Source organism: Rhinoraja longicauda, chromosome 35 (genome assembly GCF_053455715.1).
Source record: "Rhinoraja longicauda isolate Sanriku21f chromosome 35, sRhiLon1.1, whole genome shotgun sequence".
NCBI lineage: Eukaryota > Metazoa > Chordata > Chondrichthyes > Rajiformes > Arhynchobatidae > Rhinoraja > Rhinoraja longicauda.
In genome coordinates this window covers 20,710,357-20,727,845 of record NC_135987.1, presented here as the reverse complement: position 1 = coordinate 20,727,845, position 17,489 = coordinate 20,710,357, and the positions used below count along the sequence as shown (strand labels likewise).

At 44.7% G+C, this 17,489-nt stretch overlaps 1 protein-coding gene across 6 annotated transcripts in view; it reads right to left on the bottom strand.

Annotated features, from left to right (window-relative positions):
• camk2g2 (calcium/calmodulin-dependent protein kinase (CaM kinase) II gamma 2) overlaps positions 1 to 17,489 on the bottom strand; it is a 298,181-nt gene that overhangs the window by 71,930 nt on the left and 208,762 nt on the right. For all 6 annotated transcript variants that reach the window (XM_078428653.1, XM_078428654.1, XM_078428656.1 and 3 more), the window contains exons 8-12: positions 15,773 to 15,856; positions 13,714 to 13,808; positions 5,400 to 5,522; positions 4,263 to 4,346; positions 447 to 489 (exon numbers count right to left, since the gene is read on the bottom strand). In XM_078428653.1, the coding sequence (XP_078284779.1) occupies positions 447 to 489; positions 4,263 to 4,346; positions 5,400 to 5,522; positions 13,714 to 13,808; positions 15,773 to 15,856 (429 nt within the window). The remainder of the gene's footprint in view (positions 1 to 446; positions 490 to 4,262; positions 4,347 to 5,399; positions 5,523 to 13,713; positions 13,809 to 15,772; positions 15,857 to 17,489) is intronic.

The following is a 17,489-nucleotide window of genomic DNA, read 5'->3' as shown; positions in this document are numbered from 1 at the left end:
TAATTCTCAGCAAATGTCTTGATTCCTAAAGGGAGATTTATTCCAATATAGGATAAGTCATTTACACCAAAATGCTGAGAACTATATTCTGTACTCTGAATCTTTTCCTTTGTTCCACCAAGTTTGACTAGGTTGTATTTAAGTTTAGCATTATCCGGTCTGCTTGGATAGCGTGCCAAACAAACCTCTTTGCTGTAGCTTGTTACATGTGAGAATAATAACCTAAACCTTAAGGTTAGAAGCTGCGGTATTGGACGGACAAGTACAAACTAACCTTTAAAGTTGCTTAACTTGGCATTCTAACATATTTTACAAATTTGTGCTTGTGTTAAAACAATGCAGACAGCAATATTCTCTAAACACTTCATCCTTTATCGAGCAGGCTTGGTTTCTGTCTCCATTATACGCAATAGCATGCCACAGAAGTGATCCGTTTAGGAAAATACCTGAGAAGTTTCTTGTTGCAAGCATTGTGGTCAGGATCGCACCCTAAATCAGAAAAGACTGGTTAGTGAATGTGTTCATTTCCCCCCTTTCAACAGAGAACAAAACTCGTCATTCAGCTCTTAACGTGGATAAACAACATGACAGCTTCTTACCAGCAACCGTAAGGCTCTTGAACATTGCACAGAATTGTGGATGCAGCCCAGACCGTCGCACAAACCAACCTCCCTTCCATTGACTCCATCTACACCTCACGGTGCCTCGGCAAGGCCAGCAGCATCATCAAGGACCAGTCGCACCCCGGCCACTCCCTCTTCTCCCCTCTCCCATCACACAAAAGGTATAGAAGTGTGAAAACGCACACCTCCAGATTCAGGGGCAGTTTCTTCCCAGCTGTTATCGGGCAACTGAACCATCCCACCACAACCAGAGAGCAGTGCTGATCTACTATCTACCTCATTGGAGAACCTTGGACTATCTTTGTTCGGACTTTACCTTGCACTAAATGTTAATCAGGTTATTCCCTTTATCCTGTATCTGAACACTGTGGACGGCTCGATTGGAATCATGCATTATCTTTCCGCTGACTGGTTAACGCGCAACAAAAGCTTTTCAATGTACCTCGCTCGGTACACGTGACAATAAACTCAAACTCAAACTCAAACCACTAACTACTACCTCAACAACTATGATCCTCTATTGACTATGTCAATGGTTGCACTATGGACCTGTTTGGCACTATTACGATTACTTGTTATTAATTTATTTTATTATTGACTGTTATATATTTATACAATCCTGCAACCATCAATAAATTATAAGCTATTAAACAATAATACCTTCAAATTAGCTCCAAGCTCCATCAACTTTGGGGGCATTAGTTTTTGTCTTTGTGCTGCTGCCCCCCCCCCCCACACCTCCCACACACACCCCACAATCAGTCTGATGAAGGGTCCAGACCCGAAACGTCACGTATCCATGTTCTTCAGAGATGCAACCTGTCCCACAGAGTTGTACGTAGAAACATAGAAAATAGGTGCAGGAGAAGGCCATTCGGCCCTTCGAGCCAGCACCGCCATTCAATATGATCATGGCTGATCATCCACAATCAGTACCCCGTTCCTGCTTTTTCCCCATATCCCTTGATTCCCTTAGCCCTAAGAGCTAAATCAAACTCTCTCTTGAAAATATCCAGTGAATTGGCCTCCACTGCCTTCTGTGGCAGAGAATTCTGCAGATTCACAACTCTGGGTGAAAAAGTTTTTCCTCATCTCAGTCCGAAATGGACTACCCCTTATTCTTTAACTGTGACCCCTGATTCTGGAATCCCCCAACATCAGAACATTTTTCCTGCATCTAGCATGTCCAATCCCTTAACAATTTTATATGTTTCTATAAGATCCCCTCTCATCCTTCTAAATTCCAGTGAATACAAGTCCAGTCGCTCCATTCTTTCATCATACGTCAGTCCCGCCATCCTGGGAATTAACCTGGTGAACCTACGCTGCACTCCCTCAATAGAAAGAATAGCAAAATTCCACACAATACTCCAGGTGTGGTCTCACCAGGGCCCTGTACAACTGCAGAAGGACCTCCTTGCTCCTAAACTCAAATCCTCTCACAATGAAGGCCACCATGCCATTGGCTTTCTTCACTGCCTGCTGTACCTGCATGTTTACTTTCAGTGACTGATGTACAAGCACACCCAGATCTCATTGCACCTCCCCTTTTCCTAATATGACACCATTCAGATAATAATCTGCCTTTCTTTTATCCACCAAAGTGGATAACCTCACATTTATCCACATTATGCTGCATCTGCCATGATTCTGCCCACTCACCCAACCTGTCCAAGTCACCCTGCAGCCTCATAGCATCCTCTTCGAAGCTCACACTGCCACCCAGCTTTGTGTCATCCGCAAACTTGGAGATGTTACATTTAAACTTAGAGATGTAACATTTAAACTTAGAGATGTTACCTAACAGTGTTTCGCACTTAGAACTAGAAGGCATGGGATAAAGGCAAGAGGGGGAGAGATCGAGGGGCTTTGAGGATAACTTTTTCACTCAGTGGATGGGTAGTCTGTATCTAGAACGAGTTGCCAGAGAAAGGTATAGAAGTGGATACAATTCTGACTTTTAAAAGCCGATTGGACAGATATTTGGAATGGAAGAGTTTAGAGGGTTGTGGTCTAAATGCAGGCAAATGGAACCAGCACAGTTTGCCAAATTGTTTGGCATGGACAATGTGGGCCGAATGGAATGTTTCCACGCTGTTTCGCTCGACGACTCTCTTTATTAAACAGAGACCCTGTTCAGCAAGATACAGGACCCCGTGGCAATACTTTGAAGAGGAGAGTGGATCTGCCACAGAGACCTGGGCAAGAGTTTTGTTGCCATGTTTGTGGACGAGCTGTGCGCAAGTTGGCTGCTCTGATTCTTGCATTACAATGGTGGCCCGTCTTCACCAGCGGTTAAACGTTTAGAGATGCTCTGAGCCTGTGAAATTCACTAATTGCAAGCCCCTCTCCTCATGTGTCATGGCTGCTACTAAATTCCAAGCAGCAGCTCTTTACAGATTTTAATTACGTCTGTTATTGAAAAATATGCTTGAATTAATCTTCCTCAATATGATATATACAGTTATTAATTCCAGTGTCTCCATTCTCACAGATGATTGCATCCAGTGCGAAGAATTAATTCTGGGCTGATAGCGTATTTAGTTAGTCTAATTGCCTTGCATCTTATAATTCCAGACCTGTCACCACTCTCCGCACAGCATAGACAGCATTAAAACAATCACCACCGTAAACCAGGCTCCTGCCCAGCCATGCACCTTCCATTATCTATCACCACAATGGCTTTGTGGAGTAATGGTGTCTGGGGGAAACCCCATACAACACTCAAAGGGTAGTCTGTACTGGGAATGGGCTGCCTGGGGAAGGTGTGGAAGCAGATACTATTATGATTTTCACAAAGCCATTTGGACAGATATGTTGGTAGGATGGGTTTGGAGGGCTTTGGGCCATAAAGTTATGGGGAGAAAGCAGGAGAATGGGGTTGAGAGGGAATGATAGATCAGCCATGAGTGAATGGCAAAGGCTTGATGGGAAGAATAGCCTAATTCTGCTCCTAGAACTTATGAATTATGGACTACTCAAGCACATGGGAGCTTGTTCAGCATGGACAAGGAGGCTTGAAGAGCCCTTTCTCTCTGTTCTACAGCTCTTGGTCTCGAGAGTATACCAGCGAACTGGGAATTTTACAAGGATTAGCAGCAAAACTCTAAAAAAATTAATAAGAAGGGAGAAAATTGATAATGAGGGAAACTGGCAAGTAACTGTGGAACAAATAGGAAGGGGTTCCATGGATATATAACAAGGAAAAAGGTAGCCAGGGTCTGTGTGGGACTAGTGGTGGGCAAGGGTGGGAATAATGGTAAACAAGGGAAGGGGCCCTGGGATAAATCAACACTTTGTGTCAGCCTTCATGGTGGAAGACACTGTTATTATCCCAAAGAGATACCCAAAGAAATCCCAAAGAAAGCACCCTAGTTTCACATAGTATGGAAGTAACTGTGACAGTCACCATCACAAGAGGCAATCTTTTAGAAAAATTACTGGGATAAAAGGAAGATGCATCAGTGGACTCCAACCAGTCAAGGTTTTTTAAAGGAAGTGGTTGCAAGGATAAGGATCCAAAGGGTGAGGTCTACTCCTGCAACTATTTTCTTATGTTCTCCCTGAACATCCTTCCTTGGCTTCAGGTTAAATGCATGGCTTTGTTGGCCGACGATATGAAACATTGCCACCAATCACCTTGAGCTTTCTTCTGGCATTGAACTTCCTCAAACATTCCACCGTTTCTTGACGATGCATCATCGATGCGACGGTGGAGCGTTGCTGAAAGGGAACACACAAGGTGCAGTGTTATTTGCTGAGAGAAGGACACGTTCATATGTTAACTTGCATCAATAACATCGATATAACATAGTGTTCAGTAGGAAAACTGTGGAGCAATTTCCTGCCCATTTGCATTCATCTTCACTTCTCCTAATGGCCCCAGAGCAGAAGCGACCATGTGGTGGGGCTGGAAACTGGAAGGGTCCTGAGCTAATTCTGCTACCACCATCGTCCATTGTACAAGTGATGGCTCCCACTGATTGTCGCCGGAAGCTTGCGTCCTTTCCAGGACGGACGATGACAGTGATGTCAACATTTGAAACATGGATGACGGACACAAAAGAAAGAAGAAGACTTCTCCTAATGGGATATTAAAGGAAACTGTGCCCACAAATGAAAACTGATAACTTCCCGAGTGGGTAACTGCAGAAGGATGATTTGCTTGAAAGGAGATCTAACCAGCCTAAAGGCCATGAGGACTTCTCATGGACATACAGACTATTTAAGGGCATGAAGACTTATCAAGGGATGTGGTGTGGAGAGGATGTTCCCACTGGTGGGAGAGTCTAGGACCAGAGGTCACAGCCTCAGAATTAAAGGACGCTCTTTTAGAAAGGAGATGAGGAGGAACTTCTTTAGTCAGAGGGTAGTTAATCTGTGGAACTCATTGCCACAGAGGGCTGTGGAGGTCAAGTCAGTGGATATTTTTAAGGCAGAGGTAGACAAATTCTTGATTAGAACGGGTGTCAAGGGTTATGGGGAGAAGGCAGGAAAATAGGATTCGGAGGCAGAGATCAGCCATGATTGAATGGCGGAGTAGATTCGATGGGCTGAATGGCCTAATTCTACTCCTATAACTTGTGAAAGGCATTAAGATTACTCAAGGGCATCGAGACCATTCAAGGACATTAAAGACTACTCAAGGCATGAAGACCGCACAAGGCATGACGACTACTCAGCGGCATGAAGCCAACAGTCTGGAGCCTTGATAAAACCACATCAACCCACGCTCATCCAACTGATGAAGGCAGGAAGGTTGGGACTGATACTCACGCAGACCCATGGGTGCTTCAAGGCCTCGGTTGCTGTTATCCTCTTGGCGGGATTGATGGTCAGCATCTGGTTGATCAGGTTTTTGGCCTCTGGTGTGACGGTGTCCCATTCTGGAGAGGGAAACTGCCAGAGAAACGGAGAGTGAGTATCACCTGCACCTTGGAGGTGCTGGCAGCAAGATCATGCAGAGCATTCATCAGAAGGTGAGGAAAAGACACAAGGCCTTGGGGTAACAGCAGGTTAGGCAGCATCTCTGAAGAACTTGGATAGGCAAATGGAAGTGCACTCATTTAGCCTCACTTCCCCCCCCCCCCCCCCCCCACTCACTTCCCCCTACCCTCCCCCCCCTTTCCATGGCCTCACAGTTCACAACTCTTCTCTCCTTATTTCACGGCCATTTGTCTCCCTTTCACCTCTGGCCTTTTTCCACCCATCTGCTAATCACCTCCCCACCCCCCACTTACCTGTATCCATCTGTCCATTGCCAGGCCTGTCCCGCCCCCACCTTAGCTTCCCTACCCCCCACCCCCCGCCCCCCCACGACAATCATCCTGAAGGGTCCCAACCCGAAAAGTCACCAATCTACATTCCACAGAGATGCTGCCTGACCTGCTGAGTTACTCCTGCACTTTGTATTTTTTGCTGAAGATTCCAGCATCTGCGGTTCTTTGTGTCTTCTATTCATCAAAAGATCATGTATGTTGTACGTAACATGCTGGAAGTAAACTATTTGAACTCGAGGACCTGAGGTGCAATGCTTTCAATGGAATGCTCTGTGAAATGGTCAGGCAGCATCTGTGGAGGGACTGAAATACGACGTTTCAGGTCAGGACCCTTCTTCAGATGGATGGAGTCTGAGGAAGAGACTCGACCCGAAAAGTCGTTCATTCTCCCCACAGATGCTGCCTGACCCTCTGGTCCAACCCTGTCCAAGCTCGTCCAGTTACAATCCAATCTCATCAAGTCAAGTCAAGTCAAGTCAAGTCAAATTTATTTGTCACATGCACATACACGATGTGCAGTGAAATGAAAGTGGCAATGCCTGCGGATTGTGTACAAAAAGAATTACAGTTACAGCATATAAATAAAGTTAATACAGAGTAGACAAAATCCCCAGAGTGAATAGCCAAAATGATCTTAGGTAGACACAAAATGCTGGAGTAACTCAGCGGGCCAGGCAGCATCTCAGGAGAGTAGGTATGGGTGACGTTTCGGGTCGAGACCCCTCTTCTGGCTAAAGAAGGGTCTTGACCAAAAACGTCACCCATTCCTTCTCTCCTGAGATGCTGCCTGACCCGCTGAGATACTCCAGCATTTTGTGCCTACCTACAATTTGAACCAGCATCTGCAGTTATTTTCCTCGCCAAAAAGATCTTGTTCAGTCTTGTTAAAAAAAAAATCTTGTTAAAATGCTTTAAATGGCAATCAGAGCAACTGGGATTCAGAAATGATTTATAGAGTAATTAACGTCCTTATCCAGCAATTGTTGGAGTAACCTTTCATTATTTCCCTTCTGGTTCACGACAGAAACATGAATAGACATATTTTATTAAATCAATTTTAAAGAATTCTATTTGTTCAACATCCATCATAAAAATAGAAAGGCAACATATTGTAAATGGGCGTTTCATTGCATTTGAGTAGAATGCATAGCCCCCTGTGTCTCAACAAGACTGAACTGTTCAATAAAAAAAATAATTACGCACAGCATTTGTCAAAATCAAATAAATCAAAGAGCTAATGAACATTGACACTTCCCCTTCGCTCCAGGGCAGAAGTGAAATTCTAAATTCTTTGCAGGTTTCTCTGGTTTTCAACTTCCAAACCAATGAAAGAAATACAAGAATTGCACCTTTCTAGAGGAGAGCCAACACAACTGTGTGGTGAAGGTAGACACAAAATGCTGGAGTAACTCAGCGGGTCAGGCAGCATCTCTGGAGAGAAGGAATGGGTGACGTTTCGGGTCGAGACCCTTCTTCAGACCCTGTGTAGGAAGGGACTGCAGATGCTGGCTTAAACCGAAGATAGGCACAAAAAGCTGGAGTAACTCAGTGGGTCAGGCAGCATCTCTAAAGGGTCTCGATCTGAAACGTCACCCATTCCTTCTCTCCAGAGATGCTGCCTGACCCGCTGAGTTACTCCAGCATTCCGTGTCTATCTTCGGTTTAAAACCAGCATCTGCAGTTCCTTCCTACACCACTGTAGGAAGTGTAAGTTGGGAAGATCTCGAGCCAAGTCAAAGCCCATTTAATATTGGATACAAGTCAGCACCATCTGACTCTGGTATTCCACAAGATTGCTCTCTGACAAGAGGTGAAATGGCCCCCTAAGCAGCATGCTACTCAGCAGTACCGCAGCTGGTAGAGTTGCTCTCTTATAGCATCAGAGACCCAGGTTCCACCCTGACCTCAGTATGGAGTTTGCAGTTTCCCTGTGATCGTGTGGGTCTCCCCGGATGCTCCGGTTTCCTCCCACATTCCAAAGGTGTGCAGGCTCATTGATTATTTGGCCTCTGTAAATTATCCCTAGCATGTAGGTAGTGGATGAGTAGGTGGGACAATGTGGAACTGGGTGATCGATGGTCGGCGTGGACTCAGGGGGCCAAACGGCCTGTTTTCATGCTGTATTTTTCAATTAATCAAAAACTTCAATCATTAACTACACGACTAATGATGGAAAATGGATCATTGCATTTGGGCAAAACATGCCCAGAGATGTATGGTCCAATTTAACAGGGTGCAAGATTTCAACTACAATATATATATATATATATTTTTATATCGAAAAGGTGCAGGAGGAGGCCATTCGGCCATTCGAGCTAGCACCGCCATTCAATGTGATCATGGCTGATCATTCTCAATCAGTACCCCATTCCTGCCTTCTCCCCATACCCCCTGACTCCGCCATCCTTAAGAGCTCTATCTAGCTCTCTCTTGAATGCATTCAGAGAATTGGCCTCCACTGCCTTCTGAGGCAGAGAATTCCACAGATTCACAACTCTGACTGAAAAAGTTTTTCCTCATCTCCGTTCTAAATGGCCTACCCCTTATTCTTAAACTGTGGCCCCTTGTTCTGGACTCCCCCAACATTGGGAACATCTTTCCTGCCTCTAACGTGTCCATCCCCTTAATAATCTTATACGTTTCGATAAGATCTCCCCTCATCCTTCTAAATTCCAGTGTATACAAGTCTAGTCGCTCCAGCCTTGCAACATACGGCAGTCCCGCCATTCCGGGAATTAACCTAGTGAACCTATGCTGCACGCCCTCAACAGCAAGAATATCCCAAGAATAAGCATATACTGTATATCTATACAGTATATACAGCTTTTTTCCACGAGTAGTAGCTCTACTCAATAACCAAAGTCTGTAGTCTCTTTTTTGCTCTGGTTTATTTTCACCCACATGTTTGGACCGTAATGTTGTATCCTTATTGGTTTGATGTGGTTATGCTTTATTCTTAATTGTTAATTGTGTGTTTGTGTTGTCATTTGTGAGCGGAGCACCTAGGCACATTCCTTGTACGTGCACATACTTGGCCAATAAACTTATTCATTCATTCATTCATTCATTCATTCATTCATTCATTCATTCATATCTAAGGATAGGGCATAAAAGAAAAAGTGCAAAAACAATATTTGCACGGTTTAAACACAGATGCTCTGTGCTCCGGCTTCCAGTTGCTTCTAACAGGTGCCGATTGCAACCTATTACTACAATATCGAGGAGGAGCATTCCTCCAAATTCTTGTGGTGTCGAGACACAAGGAACTGTGGATGCCAGGATCTCCATGTTGGATTAACTCAGTGGGTCAGGCAGCATCTCTGAACGACACAGACAGGCAATGTTTAGACCCTTCTTCAGACTTTGCGTGGATTATCCAAAAAGCTGGAGGAAATCAATTAACTAAAAACTGAGGTGGCGCAGTGGTAGAGTTGCTGCCTTACAGCGCCAGAGACTTGCGTTTGATCCTGATGACGTGTGCTGTCTATATCAAGGCTGTTCGTTTTCCCTCTGACTGCGTGGGTTTTCTCTGGATGCTCCGGTTTCCTCCCACATTTCAAAGACGAGCAGGTCTTGTAGGTTAATTGGCTTCTGTAAATTGTCACTAGTATGTGGGATAGAACGAGTATGAACGAATGAGCACAAGTTGGACTCGGTGGGCTGAAGGGCCTGTTTTTGTGCTGTGTCTCTAAACTAAACTAAAAACTTTCAAAAGAGAATTGGATAAACTCTTGAAATGGAAAACAATTCACAAGGCCGTGGGAAAGAGGAGGGCAGTGGGAATAATCTGACTTCTTTCACACAGTTACGCAGGTTCTTAAAGGTCACCTCTTATGCTGAAGAAAGAGTTCATGATTTCTCAGAAACAATATCGCTCACTTTACTGAGCACAGAAGTCACTTGGAAAATAGTTCCCCAAGAATTTGCATAAATTATATTAAATTTGTCATATTGCTCTCTAATTTGAAGGAGGAAAGATAATTGCTTTTGCCAGCAAATCAGCCTGAATAACTGAAAGCAATTTGATATCAAAGTTATGGTAGGTCTCATGATTACCCATTACATAATTTATGCTGCGTATTTAAAATCTATTTTGTTTAAAGGTTTAGATTTTATTCAGAATAAAACCACGAAGAAAATGATCATTGTGTGGGAAGGAACTGCAGATGCTGGTTTAAACCGAAGATAGACACAAAAAGCTGGAGTAACTACAGCTCAGTGGGACAGGCAGCGCCTCTGGAGAGAAGGAATGGGTGACGTTTTGGGTCGAGACCCTTCTTCAGACTAAAATATCAAGGAGGAGCATTCCTCCAAATTCATGCAGTATTGAGATGTCACCTATTCCTTCTCTCCAGAGATGCTGCCTGTCCCGCTGCGTTACTCCAGCTTTGTGCGTCTATCTTACGAAAATGATCAGCCTCTCCAACTTGTCAGTCGATCAATCCTGGTTTGGACCAGAGTCATTTAAAGCCAAACAGAATAACGAACTGGACAGTGTAGGAACAGACCCTTCGGCCCACAACATCTGTGCTGAACGTAACGCTGAGTTAAATTAATCTTCTCACTCAACACATGGCCCATATCCCCCCATTCCCTGCATATCCATGTGCCAATCTACAAGTCCCTTAAACACCACTATCAAATCTGCGTCCACCACCACCACCTTTGGCAGCTTGTTCCAGCCACTCACTACTCTGTGTGCAAAAAACTTGCCCCGCGCATCGCCTTTAAACTGCGTCGCTCTCAACTTGATAAGTTCGTGTTCATAAGTTCTAGGAGCAGAATTAGGCCATTCAGCCCATCGTCTACTCCGTCGTTCAAACATGGCTGGTCTATCTTTCCTTCCCAACCCCATTCTCCTGCCTTCATCCTGTGAGCTTAACCTCTACCCCCTTACTAATCAAACTTAGAAACATACAAACATCGAAAATAGGTGCAGGAGTAGGCCATTCGGCCCTTCGAGCCAGCACCGCCATTCAATGTGATCATGCCTAATCATCTAAAATCAGTACCCTGTTCCTGCTTTCTCTCCCTATCCCTTGATTCCGTTAGTCCTAAGAGCTAAATCTAACTCTCTGTTGAAAACATACAGTGAATTGGCCTCCACTGCCTTCTGTGGCGGAGAATTCCACAGATTCACAACTCTCTGGGTGAAAAAGTTTTTCCTCATCTCATTCCTAACTGGCCTACCCCTTATTCTTAAACTGTGACCCCTGGTTCTGGACTCCCCCAACATCGGGAAATAGAATTTTCTATGTTTCTGCAAGAAGTATTCTACAAATTCTATAATAACTTAAAAGCTATGCCCTCTAGTCTGGAAAAAAAGGTTCTGACTGACTACCCTAGAATGCCCCTCATGATTTTATATATTTCTATTATGATTTCCCTCAATCTCTGACACTCCAGAGAAAAACAATCCAAGTTTGGCCAGCCTTCTCTCACAGCTGGTGACTATTAACCTAGGTGGGATTCTCATAAACTGGAATATAAAGCATTTCTCTTGAAAAGTAATTAGGTTGGCACAGTGGTGTAGCAGTAGAATTACTGCCAGTGACCCGGGTTCTATCCTGACTATGGGTGTTGTCTGTACGGAGTTTGTACGTTCTCCCTGTAACCACGAGGGTCTTCTCTGGGTGATCCGGTTTCCTCCCTCACTCCAAAGACCCACAGGTTTGTAGGTTAATTGGCTTCAGTAAAAACTGTAAGTTGTCTCTAGTAGGATAGTGCTAGTATACGGGATGATTGCTGGTTGGTGCAGTGGGCTGAAGGGCCTGTTTCTGCGCTGTATCTCTAAAGTCACTAAAGCCTAAAGTAAAAGTCTAATGGCCTGAATTTTGGATGAAGTGGCAATGCAATGGCACAAAGAAAACTGGCACAAAGAAATATCACCTTTGCCACAGGGCACCCTACCAGATGCCCAACAAAGGGGAAGTTGATTGAACTTTATCACCTTCCATCACAGTGAGGAATGTGGAATCCACTGTGGTGGATGTTCATGTTAAATTTTATTTTATGTGGCTGTGTGTCTTGTTGCTTTTTACTTAGTATGGCTGTATGCAACTCAAATTTCACTGTACCTTAATTGGTACATGTGACAATTAAATCTTGAATCTTGCTGGTTGTTTCAAGGGGATTCAAGTATCTACCAACATAATGGTATATTGGTATTGTTGCCTTTTCTAATTTAATTTAATTGTATATGTATATACTGTGTACTGTATGTGTATTCTAATGGACCATGAGTCTGCTTAATAAAATTTATTATTATTATTATTATTATAATGTAGAAACATAGAAACATAGAAAATAGGTGCAGGAGGAGGCCATTTGGCCCTTTGAGACAGCACCGCCATTCATTGTGATCATGGCTGATCATCTACAATCGGTAATCTGTGCCTGCCTTCTCCCCATATCCATTGATTCCACTAGCCCCTAGAGTTCTATCTAACTCTCTTTTAAATTCATGCAGTGAATTGGCCTCCACAGCCTTCTGTGGCAGAGAATTTCACAAATTCACAACTCTCTAGGTGAAAAAGTTTCTTCTCACTTCAGTTTTAAATGGCTTCCCCTTTATTCTTAGACTGTGTCTCCTGGTACTGGAGTCCCCCAACACTGAGAACATTTTTCCTGCATCTAGCTTGTCCAGTCCTTTTTATAATTTTATACGTCTCTATAAGATCCCCTCTCATCCTCCTAAACTCTAGTGAATACAAGCCTAGTCTTTCCAATCTTTCCTCATGTGACAGTCCCTCCATCCCAGGGATTAACCTCGTGAACCTACGCTGCACTGCCTCAATAGCAAGGACGTCCTTCCTCAAATTAGACCAAAACTGCACACAATACTCCAGATGTGGTCTCACCAGGGCATTATACAACTGCAGAAGGACTTCTTTGCTCCTGTACTCAAATCCTCTTGTTACTCCAAAGACGTACAGGTATGTAGGTTAATTGGCTGGGTAAATGTAAAAATTGTCCCTAGTGGGTGTAGGATAGTGTTAATGTACGGGGATCACTGGGCGGCACGGACTTGGAGGGCCGAAAAGGCCTGTTTCCGGCTGTAGATATATGATATGATGATATGAAGGCCAACATACCATTAGTTTTCTTCACTACCTGCTGTACCTGCACGCTTACTTTCAGTGACTGGTGTACAAGGACACCAAGGTATCATTGCACTTCCCCTTTACCTAATCTGACACCTTTGAGGTTATAATCTGCCTCCTTGTTTTTGCCGCCAAAGTGAATAACCTGACATTTATCTACATTATACTGCATCTGCCATGCATCTGCCCACCCACCCAACCTGTCCAAGACACCCTGCAACCTCCTAACATGCAAGAATGACAAATCACACTGAACAGGCAGCAAACCACGAAGAGAAAAATCAATGAACTAACTTTTCTAAAGAGTTTTGAATGTAAAATAATGACCCGTGAGATAAAGGCAGAATCTAAACTAACTGAAAGAAATGAAGGGAAAAATGATTTAAACTGCAGTAGAATTTTTGATAAATTCTCAGACAAATTAAAATTCACAGACATAATAATTTTGTCGATTAAAGAGGTTGATAGCAATGTTAGCTTAATAAACTGCTCCAGTCATCGTTGTGCTTCATGCAGTGACATTTGCAATGAGGATAAATGACATTTGTGAGAATGGGAACCATGAGCAGCAATATCTGGATTTTCAGGTTTAACGGCAGATGTGGATTCCAGAGGTTGCTGATCGACAGTCCAATACGTATCACTCTCCTCACCATTATCATCACAAACTCGGCCTCTACCTCTAACTCAAGGTCCACTTGTACTTACGTCGTAGGCACCAGCCTTAATTTGTTGATATAGTTTATGTTGATCCTCATCCCAAAAGGGTGGGTAGCCGACTAATAATATGTAGAGAATGACTCCTGCAACAATAATGGACAATAGGGCATTAGAATCAACTTGGCAGATGAATAGTATTCAAGTTCATAAATTGTGGGAGCAGAATTAAGGCCATTCGGCCCATCAAGTCTACTCTGCCATTCAATCATGGCTGATCTATCTCTCCCTCTCAACCCCACGCTCCTGCCTTCTCTCCTGTTACCCTTGGTGCCTTGATTTTATTTTACCATCGCATTTGGTTTCCGTTTAGATGAATCTCTGACACCCAGCCAATTACACCATTGAGGAACAGCGTATCACCAAGCTGTGTCTCACACTCCATCCAACAAACTCATCAAGTGCTGTTACAATTCAGCCAGTTGAAGTAAGCAAGGCTGTGATCGTGGAGCTCTCAGGTCCAATACTGGAGTCAACCCCAAGTGTCCAATATGAATACATTAATTTGCAAGCCTAGTCTGGGAAGGAAGGAAAGAATTGCAGTTGATGGAAATTGGAAGGAGAAATAAAAATGACCAGGATTGCCTATGGATGCATCAAGTCGATGACCAAACCCATGAGTCAAAAGCTGACCAAGGACTGAGCAGGGCTGGGCGAGGAGAGGGACATCAGATCGCAGGACGGCTGGAGTGGAGGCGCTGGCTGTGTCGGGTCTCTGTGGCCAGCTGCAACTGGGACTGTGCAACGGCCAAAGTGGCAACTCTTGCATATGGACTCAGTGGGCTGTTCTGTGCGGACTGGACTGACCGGGCGATTGTGTTCATGCACTGAGCTGTATGCACAAAAATGTATTTCACTGCACCTGGCACACGTGACAACAATGAAACCATTGAAAGAAACCATTGACGCTGCTGAATATTTCCAGCATTCTCAGTTTTTATTGTTTATCAATACCTCCCTCCAGCCCTGTCGTAAAACCTGTTAAAGTTGTGTAGGAACATATGAATCTGGATGCGGGCTATTCAGTCCTTCGATCTTTCTTCATCATTTCATAAATTCATGGCTGATGCTGCCCTTGACATCAGTTACCTGCCTATTCCCAACTCATCCCAACTCTACTCCAGTCCACACTCAATGCCTTGTCTTCCCTTCACCCTGACAAAGATTACTCTAAAGACTCACAACTCTCTGGGAAGCTGTTCCTCATCTCAGTTCGGTGTTTCCAAACCTTTTTGAATGAAGCCCCTCTTGCCTGTGTCCATTCAAATACTCGTGCTCCCCGTCCCTCTACGCCAAAAGATGCCTGAAGACATCACCTGCCACCACATTGAAGAGGTTAGCTTTGTCCCAGAAACTCTGGGACTAGGGGCAGTGCATTGGCTGGGCTGCCAGCATAACGTCATTCAGTTATTCCATCGAAGGTGTTTATTTCACAAAATGCTGGAGTAACTCAGCGGGTCGGGCAGCATCTCAGGGGAGAAGGAATGGGTGACGTTTCGGGTCGAGACCCTTCTTCAGACTGATGTCAGGGGGGAGGGACAAAGGAAAGATATCAGTCTGAAGAAGGGTCTCGACCCGAAACGTCACCCATTCCTTCTCTCCAGAGATGCTGCCTGTCCCGCTGAGTTACTCCAGCACTTTGTGATACCTTCGGTTTGTACCAGCATCTGCAGTTATTTTCTTACACGAACAGTTATTCCATAATAGCTTAACTTCAACACATGAAGAGGCCATTTGGATCACAATGTCCGTGCTGAACACAATGCCAAGTTAAACTAATCTCGCCTGCCTGCCTGCACATGATCCACATCCCTCCATTCCCTGCATGTCCAATGTGCCCATCCAAAAGTCTACCTCCAGCACCACCCCAGGCAGCACGTTCCAGGCACCTGCAGAACAAAAACTTCCCCTGCACATCTCCTTTAAACTTTGCTTTTCTCTCACCTTCACCTCTCACCTTAAAGCTGTGCCCTCTGGCCTGAATTGCCTGCCCTCATTCATGGCCCCGTTCCTTATCATCAACTCCTGAGAGTGTTACTTGGCCACTCACCGCACGCCCAGATGTCAACTGGTTTTCCATACGGATCTTTTCTTAAAACCTCGGGGGAGAGGTATCCAGGAGTCCCCGCAAAACCTAAGGGAGATTAAAAAAATAGATCAGGAATGCGACATATTTGTCCAAACTCAACTGATGCTTACAACACATTTGTTTCTTGATTTGAAGGCGTGAGTCGCAAGTCAATAGACAATAGGTGCAGGAGGAGGCCATTCGGCCCTTTGAGCCAGCAGCGCCATTCAATGTGATCATGGCTGATCATTCTCAATCAGTACCCCGTTCCTGCCTTCTCCCCATACCCCCTGACTCCGCTATCCTTAAGAGCTCTATCGAGCTCTCTCTTGAATGCATTCAGAGAATTGGCCTCCACTGCCTTCTGAGGCAGAGAATTCCACAGATTCACAACTCTCTGACTGAAAAAGTTTTTTCTCATCTCATTTCTAAATGGCCGACCCCTTATTCTTAAACTGTGGCCCCTTGTTCTGGACTCCCCCAACATTGGGAACATGTTTCCTGCCTCTAACGTGTCTAACCCCTTAATAATCTTATATGTTTCGATAAGATCTCCTCTCATCCTTCTAAATTCCGGTGTATACAAGCCTAGTCGCTCCAGTCTTTCAACATACGACAGTCCCGCCATTCCGGGAATTAACCTAGTGAACCTACGCTGCACGCCCTCCAGGTCTTTCTTGTCTCCCTCCTAGTCTAGTTTAGTCTAAAGATACAGCACAGAAACAGGCCCTTCAGCCCACCGAGTCCACGCTGACCAGTGATCCCTGTACACTAGCACGATCCTACACACCAGGGCACGTTTAGAATTTTTCTTTCACCTAAGCCAATTAACCTACAAACCTGCACGTCTATGGAGTGTGGGAACTCCTTACAGACAGTAGCTGCCATCAGGATCTAACCCGGGTCTCTGGCGCTGTAAGGCAGCAGGTCTACCACTGCGCCACCATGCTGCCCGTAGTTTTCACTGAAACGTTGATCAGAGCACTGTGGTAACATGGTGGACCAGCTGGCAAAGCCGCTGCCTCACAGCTCCAGTGATTCAACCCTGACTTATGGTGCTGCCTGCAACTTGAGTTTATCCCTGGTGCTCTGGTTTCCTCCCGTTTCCCCATAGGCATGCTGCTCAGTAGGTTCAACGGCTGTTGTAACTTGTTCCACGTTTGGGTGAGTGGCAGAACCTGTGGGGGAGCAGGTGGGACTGGAGAGAGAATACACTACAGGACGATTAATGGAGGAATGGGATCGTTGCTTGAAGTGACATTTATTCAATGGGCCAAAACGGCTTCCTTCTATGTCCTAAGGGAACATGGTAAGATATGGAGATCGGTCAAATAACATAGTCATAGAGTGATACAGCGTGGAAACAGACCCTTTAGCCCAACTTGCCCACATCGGCCAACATATCCCAACTACACACAAAATGCTGGAGTAACTCAGCGGGTCAGGCAGCATCTCAGGAGAGAAGGAATGGGCGACGTTTCAGGTCAAGACCCTTCTTCAGAAACGTCACCCATTCCTTCTCTCCCGAGATGCTGCCTGACCCGCTGAGTTACTCCAGCATTTTGTGTCTACCTTCGATTTAGACCAGCATCTGCAGTTTCTTTCCTATAAAAAACCCAGCTACACTTGTCCCACCTGCTTGCATTTGGCTCATATCCAAACCTGTCCTATCCATATACCTGTCTAATTGGTTCTTAAA